Source organism: Geotrypetes seraphini, chromosome 4 (assembly GCF_902459505.1).
Source record: "Geotrypetes seraphini chromosome 4, aGeoSer1.1, whole genome shotgun sequence".
Taxonomy (NCBI): domain Eukaryota; kingdom Metazoa; phylum Chordata; class Amphibia; order Gymnophiona; family Dermophiidae; genus Geotrypetes; species Geotrypetes seraphini.
The window spans coordinates 49,191,912-49,208,793 of record NC_047087.1 but is presented as its reverse complement, the minus strand read 5'-3'; the positions used below and the strand labels follow the sequence as shown (position 1 = coordinate 49,208,793).

Below are 16,882 nucleotides of genomic sequence, written 5' to 3'. Positions count from 1 at the left end.
CACTTCCTGCTCATTGACATCGGACCGACACTGAAAGAGACTTAGGAGTCCATCCCAATGCTATCATAGGCACTAGCCACCACACTGCACCTTCTGGAGGAACAGTTTTTACATCTCCAGTTTTACAACAGAAGGACTCCAATCTATCCCTTCAGAATTTCTCTGATTCACAATATTCTGTACTGGAGACTTATGGACTTTTGTTGGACACATCTGCTCATTCACCTAGACATAAGTCACCATGTTGATAAGGCAAATGGATCAAGCTCTTTCTGTGCATATGGAATCTGAACCAGAACCAAGAGCTGCACTTTTTGATGCACTTGTCTTTGAGCAACTCCCAAGGGAGTGTTTAAACTCCCAATCCATGACCTCCATAAGGAGATGCCCCTGCATATACCAATGGTTCCATCTAAATTGGATTCCCTTTACAGGGTGCAATCATGCCTTAGCTTTAATAGGCCAAATTGCAACATCAATTTCTTCTGGTTTGAATCTGTTTTGAGGCGATCGTCCAGCTCCAGATCATAAGCTATTGCACCTCCAAGTACAGGAAGTCATACTTTGGATAAGTTTGGTCATAAGCTATGTCAAAATATGATGCTTACTAAGCCACATCCTTAACTATGTTTTCTAAGCCACATCCTTAACTATGCTTTCTATATGACATTCTATAGTGTTTTAAGCACTTAGTTCAACACCTGTTTCATTTTGAACAATGTATTCCTGTAGATCTCCTTGAGACCAGGAGGCCACACGTTCCCAATCATTTTTTATCTTCCCTTCAGACAAAGGCGGTACTCAGAAAAGATTCATGGGCAGATTCTTATCATACCAAGCTGCTTCCAGGGATCCTAAATTGGGCCAAATGGTTAGAATATCAACTTCCATATATGCATTTTAGAAAGCTATTAAAAACCCATCTGTTTTCAAAATTCTTGTAATCCCTCCAAAGCAGCATATTGATATGAGACTATTCTTAACTTGTTGATGCCAATGTTATATCTATTTTAGCTCTCTGACAATGGTCAGCCCATCTCTTTTGTAAACCACATAAACAAAAATGTATGATGATCATGTGAAGATCAATCTTTGATGCTTTTGATGTAACTTCCAGAGCATCTGCCTTGTCCACTGCAATGAGATGACAAGTGTGGCTTTATGAATCAGGCTCAGAACTCGTTCTTCAGGACCTTCTTCCTAATTCCCCTTCCCCTTGAACTTTTCGGTAATCACATTAAAAAAATTTGCAGCAGATAACCAGGCAAGATATGACCTCTCCCTCAGCCTCCAAGTTTAATTATCCTAAACAGTTGACTACATCATTTAAAAGACGCTACACTATGCCATCAATGTCTTCCCCAACTCTGCCTTCAAAGCGCCCTAGAAGCCAACGCTCTCAAACATCTCAAACTTATACTTAATAAAAGTTCACTCAACTTCTTGGTGCACCCTACAACATCTAATTAATGCCCTACAACCTTCACTCACATCCATTGGCAGTTCACTCACCCTATACCACTAACACTGATCAGCTTGACTGGGGTGAACTAAGAATATTCTCTACCTTTACCAGAACTCCATTCAATCAAGGAGAGCGCTCTATCAATTTCTGACATCAGCAATATTTAGGGTTTCCATTCTCATATTGAACCAAGTAGGAAGTAATCTGCTAATCCTTGACCTCCATTCTCTTCACATATACTTATTGAAAAATAATAAATAAACAAACATACCCCTCCAGGAGCACAACCAGTAGTAGTGTTCTCGAAGTCTCATGAAAGCTATAATCAATACCTGTGATTTCTCAATAGGCCAACTCACCCTATGTATAGAGAGCTACTTTTTGACCTAGAATCGGCATCCAAATTATTGTGCCTGCACCGCTCTATTCTTAGAGTTAATCTGTCCTCCTACTTGAAAGTCTGGTTGACAAAAGCATTGTCACCTCCAGCAATCCAATTGGTCATTGAACTACCAATGATTTTATTACTCCCTTCTCCCCATCCCATTTAGGGTTGTCTGACTCACTATCAACATCCTTGGACCCTAATCAACAACAACTGGGCTTTGCAGGTCTTAAACGAAAGCTATGTTTCATCGTCACAAAATACCTCCACACAGGCCTCCCAACAGACCTCCCTTCAACAAGAACTCTCGAACCTTCTGCAACTGATTTCCATTGACCAATACCTCCTCAACAGAGGGCCAGGGGTTCTACTCCAAATATTTCCTCATACCAGAGAAGACTGGAGGAATGTAGCTGTTCCTCAACCTCCAAGCCCTTAACAAGTTATTAGTCTAAGAACAGTTACATACTGTCCCTAGGCACTCAATATTTCTTATTAGAGGAACAACTGGCATTGCTGTATGAATCACACTACACGCATATCCCCTTTGTCAGGAAGTATCTCTACTTTCAAACAAGAACATATCTTCAGTACAGGGTACTACTGTTTACTTTAGCATCAGCACCCAGAGTATTCTTGCTCCTTCTGCTTCTACTAGCCATCTGCTACATAATCATTCAAGGGTGTGCAGTCCCTTCTCCTCTTGTCAAGAGGTGATGCAAGTCTCTTCTTCGAAGCTAGCAGAGCAATGGAGTATTCTAACAGTCATTTTCACCAGATTTCTTCAGCCTCATGAGGGGTGTTTTCCTTCATCTCCATTCCGTCAAATCTACTTAACTTTGGGATCTCCACAATTGTTTCTTCCTCTCTACCAACAATTGCAACCTTTCGCATTTCTGTTCCAGTCTGCACTCTCTTCATCATTTAGATTTCACTGAATTTGTTCCAGCCTGGATAACCCAGTTCCTACATGCGTTCCCTTGCCTCCCTGTAATATAGAACTCCTTATTCACGTTTCAGCAGGATCAAGCACCATGAATCTCATGGATCCACAGTAACTGAGGCACCCTCATTACCTTTACTTCTTCAATTCAATGTTGGGGATCTCATTCCTCTTCAAACCTTTCAATTGTCTGGTCTCTGAGTGAAAGTTCCCTTCTGCCTACTAATCTACAATAACTTAGAGACAGTAGTCATCTTCCTTCATCTCTGCAGCACATTACTTAAACCCCTGCACTGATTCAGTGGATTCCAATCTCTAATACATTTTCTCAATATAGTTGTTCTTCTCACTCATCCCATCTTCCTACTAGAGTTAGTCTCCAGTGTTCATCTCAACCACTCTATAGAAGTGCCAGACTTCTTCTACAGACCACATTGTCTCCCTGGGAGAAATGTATTTCACTTACTAGACTTGTACTTCACTTACTGCCTTGGTTTGCTCCCTCCAATGAACTATTACTTTCCAAACTACAACTCGTCTGTTACTGTCCTTTACTCCCTGCAGACTAGGAGCTTTGATTATCAAGAAGTCGATCTCTCCATAGTCGACAGATGGCATATCATACTGCCTTGCTCATGCTGGGCTGTAGTGCTCCAGTGCCTGAAATAACAGCGTTGGCAGCCTTAGACTTCATTTCTTCTCCATTTATGAAGTAGATTCCAAGTCCCTACTCCATATTTTCACATCCTATTTCTGTCTGGAGACCAATTCCAGACAGGATAGTCGGTTTGGCCAAACAGCTCCATCCCATTCATAATAGCTAGGGAGTACCATCTGTGAGAATATGCTGCCTGCTTGTCCTGGGATAAAGCACAGTTATTTACCTGTAACAGGTGTTATCCAGGGACAGCAGGCAGATATTCTCACAACCCTCTCACCTCCCCTAGTTGGCTTCTTAGCTTGTTTTCTGAACTGATGATCCTGTGAGCCAACATTGGGCAGGAAAGCACTCGTGTGTGCATGGTAAAGGCAGTCTTGAAACTTCTAGAAAGTTAAAGTGACAGTGCACTTTTGTACTGTCTGTACCGGACTTCATCGATGATGTTGCCCATCTGTGAGAATATCTGCCTGCTGTCCCTAGATAACACCTGTTAGCAGTAAGTTTATTTGTTACAATAAACTTATTATCATTTAACATTCCTTGACACCAAGGTTTCCTTTTATCACTTTTTTTGTTGGGTCTTCTCCTTTTATCACTTTTTTTGTTGGGTCTTCCCCTACTTCTGTTTTCTATTTTTTCTTAGGGGACTTTCTCCTTTTTGGTGCCTGCAATTAGGACCAATTGTAAAAGTAAATACTAAGAAAATTCTCCCTAGTGTTTGTTGTTGTTTTTTTTTCCTCCCCCTCCCCCCCCCACAACAGCATGTACAAGCAACTCAGGTACCCTTGCTGGACAAGAAGAGGTGAATATATGATTTTTCAAACATCAAAATTAGGCATTCTGAGAAGAATTTCCTAAGCTGACACTTTTTTCATTTTTTCCATAGATGACACGTTATACAATACATTAAGAATTGTGGGATTATGTGTTTACGAAAAAAATCTTTTTTAATAATGAAAAAGGGTAAAACATTAGAGAGTAGTTTTCAGTTTTAAATATTGGGTTTAGAATGAGTTAGTTGCTACTAAGTTCTTTTCAATTGTATATGTGAGATTAAACAACTGATATTGTGTGTATATATAAATTAGTAGATAGTGCTTTTAGATTGGAATATACAGCCTACTAATATTGTTCATATGGTTCTATACCTTTCTACTTTGTAGTTTAAAGAAATAAGTTTTGCATATGAGGTCCTTACAAATCCAGAAAAACGTGAGCTATATGACCGGTATGGAGAGCAAGGCTTGCGAGAAGGCAGTGGCGGAAGTGGAGGAATGGATGACATTTTCTCACACATTTTTGGCGGGGGCTTGTTCAATTTCATGGGTGGTCAGAATAGGAATCGTAATGGCAGACGAAGAGGAGAAGACATGATACACCCTCTTAAGTGAGTATTGTAGTTCTGGTAACTGTTATCATCTGATCTTGGTCATTTAGATTTATGCAAATGTTCATTTTGTTGTCTCATGCCAAGAGAGCTTCCTTCTGGAATTCATAAGATGTAAAACATAGGCAGTTTATCAACGTGTACTTGGAAATGTGTTTTCAATCAGGCCTGTGGCACCCAGTTCAATGAGGAATAGATCTACATCTATTTGCTTGTTTTTTTCTTAAATGTATTGGTTTTCTTTTGACTTTATTTTTTTCCCCAAATTTCAAATAGCTTTTCCTCACCTCTTTTCATTCTTACTCTAAAAATAACTTGTAATTATTTATAGTAATTATTACTTTGATAGGTTTAATGACAACATTCCTCTAGACTGGCACAGATGGGGTATTATGCACTCCTACCATCAGACTGAGAATGAGAACCACTGAGCTTGGACTTAATCTATAATTGGGCTGTGCAGTCCCCTGGAAGCCATTCTGTTCTCTGTCTCAGCAAATGGTAGATGGTAAGAAATAAGAACATAAGATTTGCCGTTGTTGGGTCAGACCAATGGTCCATTGTGCCCAGCAGTCCACTCATGGGGAAGCTCTTAGGTCAAAGACCAGTGCCCTATTTGAGTCTAGCCTTACCTGCGTACGTTCTAGTTCAGCAGGAACTTATCTAACCTTTTTTCAAATCTCTGGAGGGTGCCTTCCCCTATAACAGCCTCTGGAAGAGCGTTCCCTAGCTATTATGAATGGAATGGAGGAAAGTTGATGACTAAATAGAGACTTATTTATTTATATATTTTTTAAAAGAATTATGTGCAATTTCCTGAGATTTTGGTTTCTTCTTGGGGGGTACGAATTCCCTATTGATTTTTGTTTTATGGAAAAGTTGTATTTTCTCTTCTATACCTGGGGTTGGTCTAAACTAGGGATTTCAAAGTCCCTCCTTGAGGGCCGCAATCCAGTCAGGTTTTCAGGATTCCCCCAATGAATATGCATTGAAAGCAATGCATGCACATAGATCTCATGCATATTCATTGGGGAAATCTTGAAAACCCGACTGGATTGTGGCCCTCAAGGAGGGACTTTGAGACCCCTGGTCTAAACTGTGAGGGGTTGGTTGTTAGACCAGAGTTGTAGTTTAAAGAAATAAGTTTTGCATATGAGGTCCTTACAAACACAGAAAAACAGATCTTGTTTTAGAAGAAGCTATCAGATCGGGATGGTGCAGAATGAAATGATAAAGGGGGACTTTTCTTGATACAGCCTGTCAGCAAAACATGTTGAAATTATAGGTCCCCTCCCGATATGAGCAACAAAACAAAAAGATAAGTTTTCAGCTTTTTTAGTTTTACATATTTGCTATTAAGTTTTTTATATTTATATATATATATATATATATATATATATATATATATATATATATATATATATATATATATATATATACACTAGTCTTTAAGCCCGTTACATTAACGGGTGCTAGAAAGCAGCCCCCTTTCCCTCTCCTCCTCCAGTTCCTCCCTAACTGTCTCTCCGTAGCCCCCCTTCTGTCTTCCCCCTTATGCAAAATGATCTGCCTCCCAGCACACCCCTCCCCCCGAAGCAGCCCCCTTTCCCTCTACCCCTCCAATTCCTCCCTGACAGTGTCTCCATGGTCCCCCTTCTGTCTCTCCTCCCAAGCAAAGCTGTCTGCCTCCCAGCTCACCCCTCCCCCCAAAGCAGACCCCTTTCCCTCTACCCCTCCAATTCCTCCCTGACTGTCTCTCCGTGGCCCCCCATTTTGTCTCCCCTCCAAGCAAAGCTATCTACCTCCCAACACACCCCTCCCCCAAAGCAGATCCCTTTCCCTCTGCCCCTCCAGTTCCTCCCTGACTGTGTCTCCGTGGCCCCCCTTCTGTCTCCCCCCCCCCAAGCAAAGCTGTCTGCCTCCAAGCACATCCCTCCCCCAAAGCAGGCCCCTTTCCCTCTCCAGTTCCTCCCTATCTCTCTGTGGCTCCCCCTTCTGTCTCTCCCCCAAGCAAAGCTGTCTGCCTCCAAGCACAGCCCTTCCCCAAAGCAGGCCCCTTTCCTTCTCCAGCTCCAGCTCCTCCCTGTCTCTCCGTGGCCCCCCTTCTGTCTCCCCCCAAGCAAAGCTGTGTGCCTCCAAGCACATCCCTCCCCCAAAGCAGGCCCCTTTCCCTCTTCCTCTTCCTTCTTCCCAGTTCCTCCCTGTCTCTTCGTGGCCCACCCAATTTTCTCTTCTCGCGGCCTGGCCAGCTCCCCTAGTCCCTTGCCACCGCCGCCACCCCCTTCCCTTTCCGCGGTCGACAAACCTCTTGGCTCGAGCAGCGGACGCAGCACTGTAAATACGCTGCTTCGCGGCCTCTACTGCCCTGATTTGCTCTTCCGTGTCTCTGATGACGTCATCAGAGACACGGAAGAGCACATCGGGGCAGTAGAGGCTGCGAAGCAGCGTATTTACAGTGCTGCGTCCGCTGCTCGAGCCAAGAGGTTTGTCGACTGCGGGAAGGGAAGGGAAGGGGGTGGTGGCGGCGGTGGCGGCAAGGGACTAAGGTAGCCGGCCAGACCGTGAGAAGAGAAAATCGGGTGGGAGGCTCAACGGGGATTGGGGGGGAGGGGCGAAGACGACGACGAAGACTGAGCCCTTGCTTTCTCCCTAGCTCCCAGTACACTGCGATCTGGAGAGTAGGGAGTGCAACGGTTGCAGCTGGCAAACAATGCGGCTGGGAAGCAGTAAAGCTCTGGACTTGCGCATGCGCACGTCTGCAAAGCCACGGATATACATCTCACGGAACAGGGATTTCAGATCACGCAGATCTGAGTGCGCATGCGCGTCTAGCGTTTTATTATATTAGATATATATATATATATATAGGGCATTGTGTTCTCAGAAATGTCTCATCCCCCCTCCTTTACTGGTTGTTGTGGGGGTTTTTTCACATCTCAGCAAAAAGTTATTAGTACCAATGTTCTCCTACTGTTTATATATATATTATTACACTCTGCCATAATTAACATTATTTATTGATTTGCAAAATATATTAGTAATTCACTCCTATTATTATATCATAAAGTTATTTCTTATTTCATTTCTCACACTACTTTTTTGTGGCTTTGACATTCAAAGCTGACATTGAAAGTGGTGATCCCTGGAGGATTGAATGACTTGCCCAGGGTCACCAGGAGTAGCACTGGGATGTGATCTCATAATCTTCAGGTGCAGAAGCAGCAGCTCCTTTTGGAGTGAGTACCTTTGTAAGCTGACTATTTCAGTTTAACACTGACTTGTGCATGATTCTGTTTATTTTAATAGGGGGAGTCTTCATAAAGGTGAGGCAGAATCCAGGGGTACTATTGCTTGGTGGATTAAGGAGATGGTGGCGTCAACTTGTTTGTTATGGGGCAAGGTGGTTCCTTCATTTTTAAGTGTTCATTTTACCAGAGCTCAGGCAGCTTTTTGAGCCGAGCATTCCTTGGTTTTGTCTCAGGACATCTGTAAGGTGTCAATTTGGTCTTCGCTTCATTCTTTTACTCCTCTTTAGAGGCTGGATATTTACCCCTGTCGGGATGCTTCCTTTAGGGCCTGTGTTTTGGAGGCAGGTTTGCAGGGATCCTAACCTTAATGGACACTGCGTTGGTACTGTCCATCTGTGCTAGTCTAGAGGGACACTATGGAAAGAGAAACAAGGTCTTGCCTGCTAATTTGCTTTCCTTTAGTACTTCTAGACTGGCATAAAGCCCACCCGTTCTTTGTCTCTACTGCTTGTATTTTTCTTCTGTACCTCAGTTTGCTCTAAACTGCAAGGGATTGGTTCTTAGGCCAGAGTTCAAAACCAAAAAAAATAGAGAGGTTGAATGATAATTTGGCTATATGAGTTACAATGCTGCTCTCCTACTTTGTTTCTGTATGGATCACATCAAGTGGTCACTTATGCAGTTGGGGAGACCCTATGGAGGGTTGTTAGGCAGCAGCAGCTCAAGTGCCTTGAGGTTTTGTTGGTTTTTTTTGATGAGTTATTCGACTGTTCTTTTCCTTGGAGACGCATATGCTTGGCTCTTCGGTGACTGGTTTCCAGGGGATTGCACAGCCATCTTATAGGTTAAGTCAAAGCCTAGTGGTTATCAGTCTCCATCTGCTGGTAGGAGTGCGTATTACCCATCTGTATGTAAAGGACAGTGCCCTTGATGAAGATGACACTTCTATTTAATCTGAAGCTATTTTATGTTTACTAGAGAGCATTTGTTATTGAATTGTTTCATGATTTCCAAACTCATATTCATTCAAAAACATTATAAATATTGGTACGCTTTATTTAAAAAAATTATATTCTTCATTTGTGGATGGCATTGGGGAAACTAAAGGGGCAGATTTCCATCCTTTACTGGTGTCTTTAGGGACATGTGTTCAAGAGTATAATGTTTTTTTTTCACGGTGGGAATGTGATCTGAGTGGAGAATTGAGTATGGGTAAATAGAAGACCAGTGTTTATGGCGGTTCAATATGTGTGCTATTGAAGAAAAATGCATATATAGATATAATTGTTACCAGATGGTATTATGTGCCTGATAAACTAAAAGAGCTGTTTTCTCAATTAGCTTCTAATGTGTGGTACTGAAAAAGGTTCTTATTACCATATTTGGTGGTTCTGTTCAAAAATTTAACAATCTTATGTTGATGATAGGCACTAAATATATGGAAGTTTAGGGGTGTCTTTTATGTTGAAACTTAAGTGGTGTCTACTGGGTTTGGGCAATAAAAGGGGACTGGTCCTTTAGTTGCTTATTTTTGGATCAGTCAGCCCAGTCGGTGTCCCTCATTTTTTATTTTTTTTTTAGTGAATTGCTGCCTGCCTTCTTTTGAATGCCATTCCCCCTCATTTGCATGCGTGGGTCGGAGGATGATCGGGACAAAGGCTAGTGAATCAGATCGAAGAGAAATTGGATTGCAAAGGGGTCACTAAGTGGTCGGAACTTGATCGGTGGGCTTAGTGAATCTAGCCCCAAGTATTGTGTATTTACTACGCAGTCATTTGAGAATTTAAAGGTTGGCCCTGGGCCTATGTTATTTTTTGTATGTAACATATTAAAGATAAGCTAGGGCTTTGTTTGTTTATTGGTCCGCCCTTATCCAGGGCGAGTTACATATTAACATACAAAATAAAACATTTACATTTGTCGTACAAAACACTACAAGGACACACTATAACAAATTACATACTTATATATCAAATCAAATTACATATAACATATATGACGCATCAACAATGAATATCATTTAAGGCCAAAACTGGCCAAACCTGCACATACATATTTTCACTAATTGTGGCTGGTGTGATGGTGCTCTAAATAGGTGTCACTCTAATCAATTGCATGCAAGATTCTTGCTCACTGATGATAAATGAATAGGAAAAATGCAGGATAATTTGGTTGAAATACTAGGTTGTCACTGTCACCTGCTTAGTATAAATAAGTGACCTATATATTAATTGTATATTTAAACTGTTAATTAGGTTTAATTTATGTCTAAATTATTCTGGCAACTTTCATTTGGGCTTGGTCCAGCATTTTCTACTGGTTCTCTTAAGCATATAGTTCAGTTGGAACAATTCTTGGACAAATCTAGCCAGTTGGGTTTTCTGGATATCTACAGTGAACATGCATGAGAGATTTGCATACTAAGGAGGCAGTCCATGTAAACCTTTTTCATGTGTATTCATCCTAGATATGCTGAAACATGACTGGCTGGGTTTGCCTCGAGGACTGGATCGAAAAGCACTAATGTGACCACAGCACTTTGTTGCAAAAAAATCTGGAAGTCCTCCAATGGTCTGCTCATTTTTATCTTCCTCACCTCTTTCTGGTGGGGGAAACGGACCTCTTCTGGAACCCAGGGCATCATTTCTGTGGGCCCAGTACAAACTTCTGCATTTTTATCCCACATATATATATAAAAGCTTATAAATCATAAAATAAATTCTTTCTGTTGTGAATTTTTGTTGCTGACTGACTTTTTTTTTTTTTTTTTGGTCCTAATGGTGTAATGCACCATCAAGACTGGAAGCATTCTCTAACTAGATTTAATTCAGTTAAAGCTTTATATTGTCCTTTTTGATTTACAAAATTGTGAATTATGTCTTTTTTTTTTTTTTTTTTTTGCAAGTTCATCAACAAAGCAGTAGAAAATGAGCAATTTTTGATGAAACTTATTTCAGCTTCTGCTACAGTCGATGACAGTGTGCAAAAAATCTATAGGGCTGTGAGCGCTTCATTGAAAACTAGTTGTGGATTTTTTTTTTTTTTTTAAGTAAATGTTAAATAGGTGTAGATGACTATTTTCCAGAAATAGATTTTAAAGGTTCCCCAACCAACAAAAAGGAAAAACCCAAATCATTTTAACAGAGAAATTCTGAGCTGTAGGATTTTTGTGAAACAGATATTTAGAAGCTGCTCTAGTGTTAATTGCTTTGGAACAATTTGTAATGTTTTCTTAATAAATACTTAGGTCATTTTCATAGATGGTACAACATGATTTTTTGTGAAGTCTGTTAGAGAGCTGAATGGCTGGTAGGAACAAGGCATGTTTCATGAGTCACCTAGATCATATTTAAGAGAATACTAGGGAGGTACTGGCTGTTGTGGTATGTTGACACCAGTGACATAGAAAAATACAGGGAGTTTGTTCTAAAAACCAAACTGAGGATTTTAGGTTAGAATTTGCTACTCTGGAGGCTCTGGCGTTCATTCTTAAAAATGCTCCTAATTCTATGTGAAGGACTCTAGAGGCAGGCTGAGACCCATTTGTGTGTGGATGAGGTCATACAGAAGGCAAGAAGGCTTTAGATTAAGAACTGGGAATTTTTTGGTGAAAGGGGGAATTATTCTGAAAAGAGAGGCTTGGGAGCAGGCATCGGATAGAAATTTCTAGTCGCAATGAAATTGAATGGTTCACAGTTCTGAAATTGGCGACTGTCCTGCATGAAAGAGCGTGGAAGCTGCAGAGCCCAAGAGGCACAAATTAGTTATCTTTGGGTGACAATGCTACCTGGTATTTTTTTTCACCTGAATTCATTAATTTCATGTGGAAAGCCTTTCAGGAAAGCTGTCCTTCCAAGGCGAAGGTGGGCTGCGCTTCAGAAACTGCATATGAGGGCTCAGCCTCTAGGTGCAGCCTCAGTCTACCACTGTCCAGGGCCTGGAAGATCTTTTGATGGGGATGCTAGAACTGGGGCAGCCATTCACAGAGCGGTGCAATACAAGGCAGGAAGTGAAAAGCTCGCACCTGCCTTCTTGCTGCTCTGACTGCTGGTGCCGCTCGGGAGAAAGCAGGAGGGAAGGGCAGGAGGCTGAAAGCTCCTGCCCTACAGCACTGGACCGCCGGAGGAGTTAAGGTAAGGGAGTGGCCCTGCCTGCCTGCCTGCCTCTGGGTGGGGGGCAGTAAGATTGGGCAGTTTGTATTTCGACGAGTTCTATAAATCTTACTGCTGTAAGCACTTGAGGTTTCTTTACCCCCTTGGCTATAGTTATCATGAATGGTTTGAAGATGTCAAATGACAATGATATATCTTAAATTTATTTGTACACTACAAATTAATTGAAGAAGAAAAATTTGATGAGTGATTTATTCATGTGAAAAGATATCATTTCTCTATTTCATTTATTGGTGATTAGAACAATCTGTTTTCCACATTTTGTGTGAGTGTGTGTTATAGCACATTTAACACTACATTGGCTGTGATGTACTGGAGAGTGTCAGAAGAGCACAAGCCTATGTCATTTGATGTCACTGGAAATCTTACGTTCAGAAAGGTGTGACTGGACTAAATTAAATTAATAGATATAACTAAGTTTCACCACCTTTAATATGTATGTCCATCAACAGTGCCACAAAATGTTATGCTACATTAAACAGCTTTACTCTATTTTTGCTGTTTTGAACTAAGGAAGTGTTCATTGTTGTTGAAGGTTTAATCTATTAATCTTTTTTTAACAATTCCTCTCCACTCATTGTATGGTATGTTATCCCAGGACAAGCAGGCAGCATATTCTTGACTGATGGGTGACGGCACCGACAGAGCCCCGGTACGGACAATTTTAGAGTGATTGCACTCTAAGAACTTGGAAAGTTCTAGTAGGCCGCACCGCGCACGCGCGAGTGCCTTCCCGCCCGACAGAGGCGCGCGGTCCCCAGTTTCTTAGTTTCCGCGGAGCTAAGAAGACGCATTTTCAACGGCTGTTGAAACCTTTTTTCTCTTTTCGCCTTCCCGCTCGCGTAAACCGTTTTGGAAATATATATATTTCCTCTTTTTTCTTTTTCTTATTTTCTCTAAAAAAAAAAAAAAAAAACTTTTCTTTTTTTCTTCTTTTTTCGGGTTCGCCCCGGCGGGGCCTGCTGCCACCATCGAGGCCTCGGCCTTCGATTTGGCAGAAGCCGTCTTTACGTTCATGCCCCCCCAACCCGGATTTAAGAAGTGCCAGCGGTGCGCGAGGCCCATTTCTCTCACTGACCCGTACAACTGGTGTTTACAGTGCCTGGGTCCTGACCATCGAGCGTCCACCTGCACCCGCTGTGCCACTCTTAAAAAGAGAACCTTAAAAAACCGCCAGATCCAGCAGCGATTATTATTTGGTACCGATATGTCGGATTCGGCGGTACCAGCTCCGACTTCGGCACCGACCCAGTCGGCACCTACCTCATCGACACCGCACGATACCGCGCCGGCGTCGCATCCCTCAGGTAAGCCGGCTAAGAAGCCTTCCCCGCTGGAGCGTCCTCCGGTCTCAGTAGCAGCGAGCCCAGTCCTGCCGACCTCGAGGCGCCCGCGGAAGCGCTCCGCTCCGATTGAGGTCAGCCCCTCGACCTCGGGTTCCTCTTCGGAGTGTAGAGCGGCACCGAAGGTACCGCAGAAGAAAAAGGCGGTACCGGTGCCTTCCCTGGATGAGCGAATTGCTGCCGTCCTGCAGGCTCAGCTCAAGGAGCAGTTACAGCAGCTCCTTCCTGCTCTTTTGCAACCGAGCCTTCCAGTCCCGGTCCGGTCTGAGCCACCGGTACCGGCAGTGGAACAGCCTCTTTTATCGGCATCCACTCTGTCAGTACCTGTGCATTCGGCTTCATCAGTATCCATGCCGACATTAGCGCCGGAACCTAGGTCTTTACACCAGGCTGTGCAAACTTCAGCACCGACACAGCCTATCACATCTCCCGGTACCGTTTCCCAGAGGTCGGGTAAGTCGATTCGCAAAACTTGACACCTAGAACCCTCCACACCGGAATCCCGGGACCGCAGCTTTCAAGTAAGGGACCCTGATCTGTGGGGTGACTCAGAGGAGCCTCTTCTTTCTGAGGGGGAGTGTTCATCGGGGGATGAGGATCCTTCTCTTTTAGATCCATCCTCTAAGCCTGATGCAACCTCTTTCACCTCTTTTCTTAAAGAGATGTGTGACTCCCTCTCTATTCCCTTGGAGGCTGAATCCAAAAAATCCAAAGCATTCCTCGATGCGTTGGATTTTGACCAGCCTCCAAGGGAATTTCTGAAATTGCCTCTCCATGATATACTACGAGAGACTTTCTACAAAAATTTGGAGACACCTTTGACTGTCCCAGGAGCTCCCCGCAAACTGGACTCCTTATATAAGGTCATACCTATTCCGGGCTTTGACAAACCACAGCTTCCTCATGAATCTCTTTTGGTGGAGCCCACTTTAAAGAAATCCACGGGAGCTAGTGTATACGCCTCTGTCCCTCCTGGCAGAGAAGGTAAGGCCATGGATAAGTTTGGCAAAAGGTTATATCAGAATGCGATGCTGGCTAATAGATCAGGGAATTATGCTTTCCACTTTTCATTCTACCTTAAGCATCTCATTCAGAATTTGTCCACCTTTGAAAAATACCTCCCTGACCGAAAAAGATCTGCCTTTCGCCAAACTTCTTCATCGCTCTTACAACTTCGTAAGTTCATGGTCAGGTCGATCTATGACACCTTTGAGCTGACCTCTAGAGCCACGGCTATGTCAGTGGCCATGCGTCGACTGGCTTGGCTCAGAGTTTCAGAACTTGATGTCAATCATCAAGATCAACTGGCTAATGCACCTTGCCTGGGAGATGAGCTGTTTGGGGAATCCATGGACTCCACTACCCAAAAGCTCTCGGCTCATGAGACTAGGTGGGATACTCTCCTCAAAACAAAAAAGAAGACCCCACCCACCAGGCCCTTCCGCCAGCAATCGGCCTACCAACGTCGATTTGTGGCTCGTCCTCTGCCACCGGCTCCTCAACAACCCAGGCGTCAGAGGCAACAACAGAGGCAAAACGCTAGACCAGCTCAGCAGCAACAGCAAGTGAAGCCTCCTCCTCCACAAAAATCCTCACAACCCTTTTGACTTGATTCTCCAGGACATAGCCAGTATCCCACCATCTACTCATCTTCTGCTGCCCATAGGAGGACGTCTTACTCATTTCATAAGCCGTTGGGAAACCATCACCTCGGATCAGTGGGTCCTCAACATCATCCACCACGGCTACTCTCTCAACTTTCAGACTCTTCCTGCCCACGGTCTACCAAAAGAGTCTGCTTTGAACACTTCTCAGTCTTCCCTCCTTCTTCAAGAGGTTCAATCCCTCCTGAACGCCATAGAGGAGGTTCCTCTAGATCAGCAGGGACAGGGATTCTACTCTCGTTATTTTCTAGTCCCCAAAAAAACAGGAGATCTCAGACCCATCCTAGATCTTCGTGATCTCAACAAATGCTTGGTCAAAGAGAAATTCAGAATGCTTTCTCTGGCCACTCTTTACCCTCTTCTCACTCAGGGCGACTGGCTATGCTCCCTCGATCTCAAAGAGGCATATACTCACATACCGGTCAATCTGGCCTCCAGACAGTACCTCCGCTTCATGATCCATCATTGTCATTACCAATACAAGGTGCTGCCCTTCGGTCTTGCCTCCTCTCCAAGAGTGTTCACCAAATGTCTGATTGTGGTGGCTGCCTTTCTATGCTCTCACCACCTTCAAGTCTTTCCTTACCTGGACGATTGGTTAATCAAGGACAATTCATCTCAGACAGTACTTCTGGCCACCAACCAAACCATCCTGTTTCTACAACTTCTGGGGTTCGAGATCAATCTACCCAAATCTCATCTCATCCCCACTCAGAGACTTCAATTCATTGGAGCGGTGTTGGACACAGTCCTCATGAGAGCGTTCCTGCCGTCCAACCGTCTTCACACTCTTCAGTCTCTATGTCAGCAGGTGCTTCCACAACGTTCCATCTCTGCCAAGCAAATGATGATACTCTTGGGTCACATGGCCTCCACAGTGCATGTCACACCCTTCGCACGTCTTCACCTGCGCACTCCTCAATGGACCCTAGCTACCCAGTGGTCCCAAGCGTCGGATCCCTGCTCACGACACATATCTGTGACATTGTCTCTTCGTCAGTCTCTACAATGGTGGTTGATATCCTCAAATCTCTCCAGAGGTCTTCTGTTCCATCTACCTCCTCATCAACTTATCATCACCACCGACGCTTCCCCTTACGCCTGGGGAGCTCATTTGAACGAATTCCTGGGGAGCTCATTTGAACGAATTCAAGGTCTTTGGACAGCCCAAGAAATGAAGCATCACATCAATTTCCTGGAACTCAGAGCGATGTTTTATGCCCTCAAGGCCTTCCAACATCTTCTCTTTCCTCAAGTCCTCCTGCTGTGCACAGACAATCAAGTTGCAATGTACTACATCAACAAGCAGGGTGGGACAGGCTCTCGCCTCTTGTGTCAGGAAGCCCAGAAGATTTGGGCTTGGGCCACAGATCACCAACTCTTCCTGAAGGCGATCTACATTCAGGGAGAGCAGAATTCCTTGGCGGACAAACTCAGCAGAATTCTCCAGCCTCACGAGTGGACTCTCGATCCTTTAACTCTACAGTCTATCTTCGCTCAGTGGGGCACTCCTCAGATAGACCTCTTTGCAGCTCCTCACAATCACCAGCTGCCCCTCTTCTGCTCCAGACTCTACTCTCCTCACCGTCTGACAGCGGATGCATTTCTCCTGGA

General features: G+C 43.6%; 1 protein-coding gene across 1 annotated transcript in view; it reads left to right on the top strand.

The window, feature by feature from the left end:
• Positions 1-16,882, top strand: part of DNAJA2 (DnaJ heat shock protein family (Hsp40) member A2) — a 91,590-nt gene that overhangs the window by 24,604 nt on the left and 50,104 nt on the right. The window contains exon 3 of the mRNA XM_033940633.1: positions 4,618-4,841. Coding sequence (XP_033796524.1) covers positions 4,618-4,841 — 224 coding nt within the window. The remainder of the gene's footprint in view (positions 1-4,617; positions 4,842-16,882) is intronic.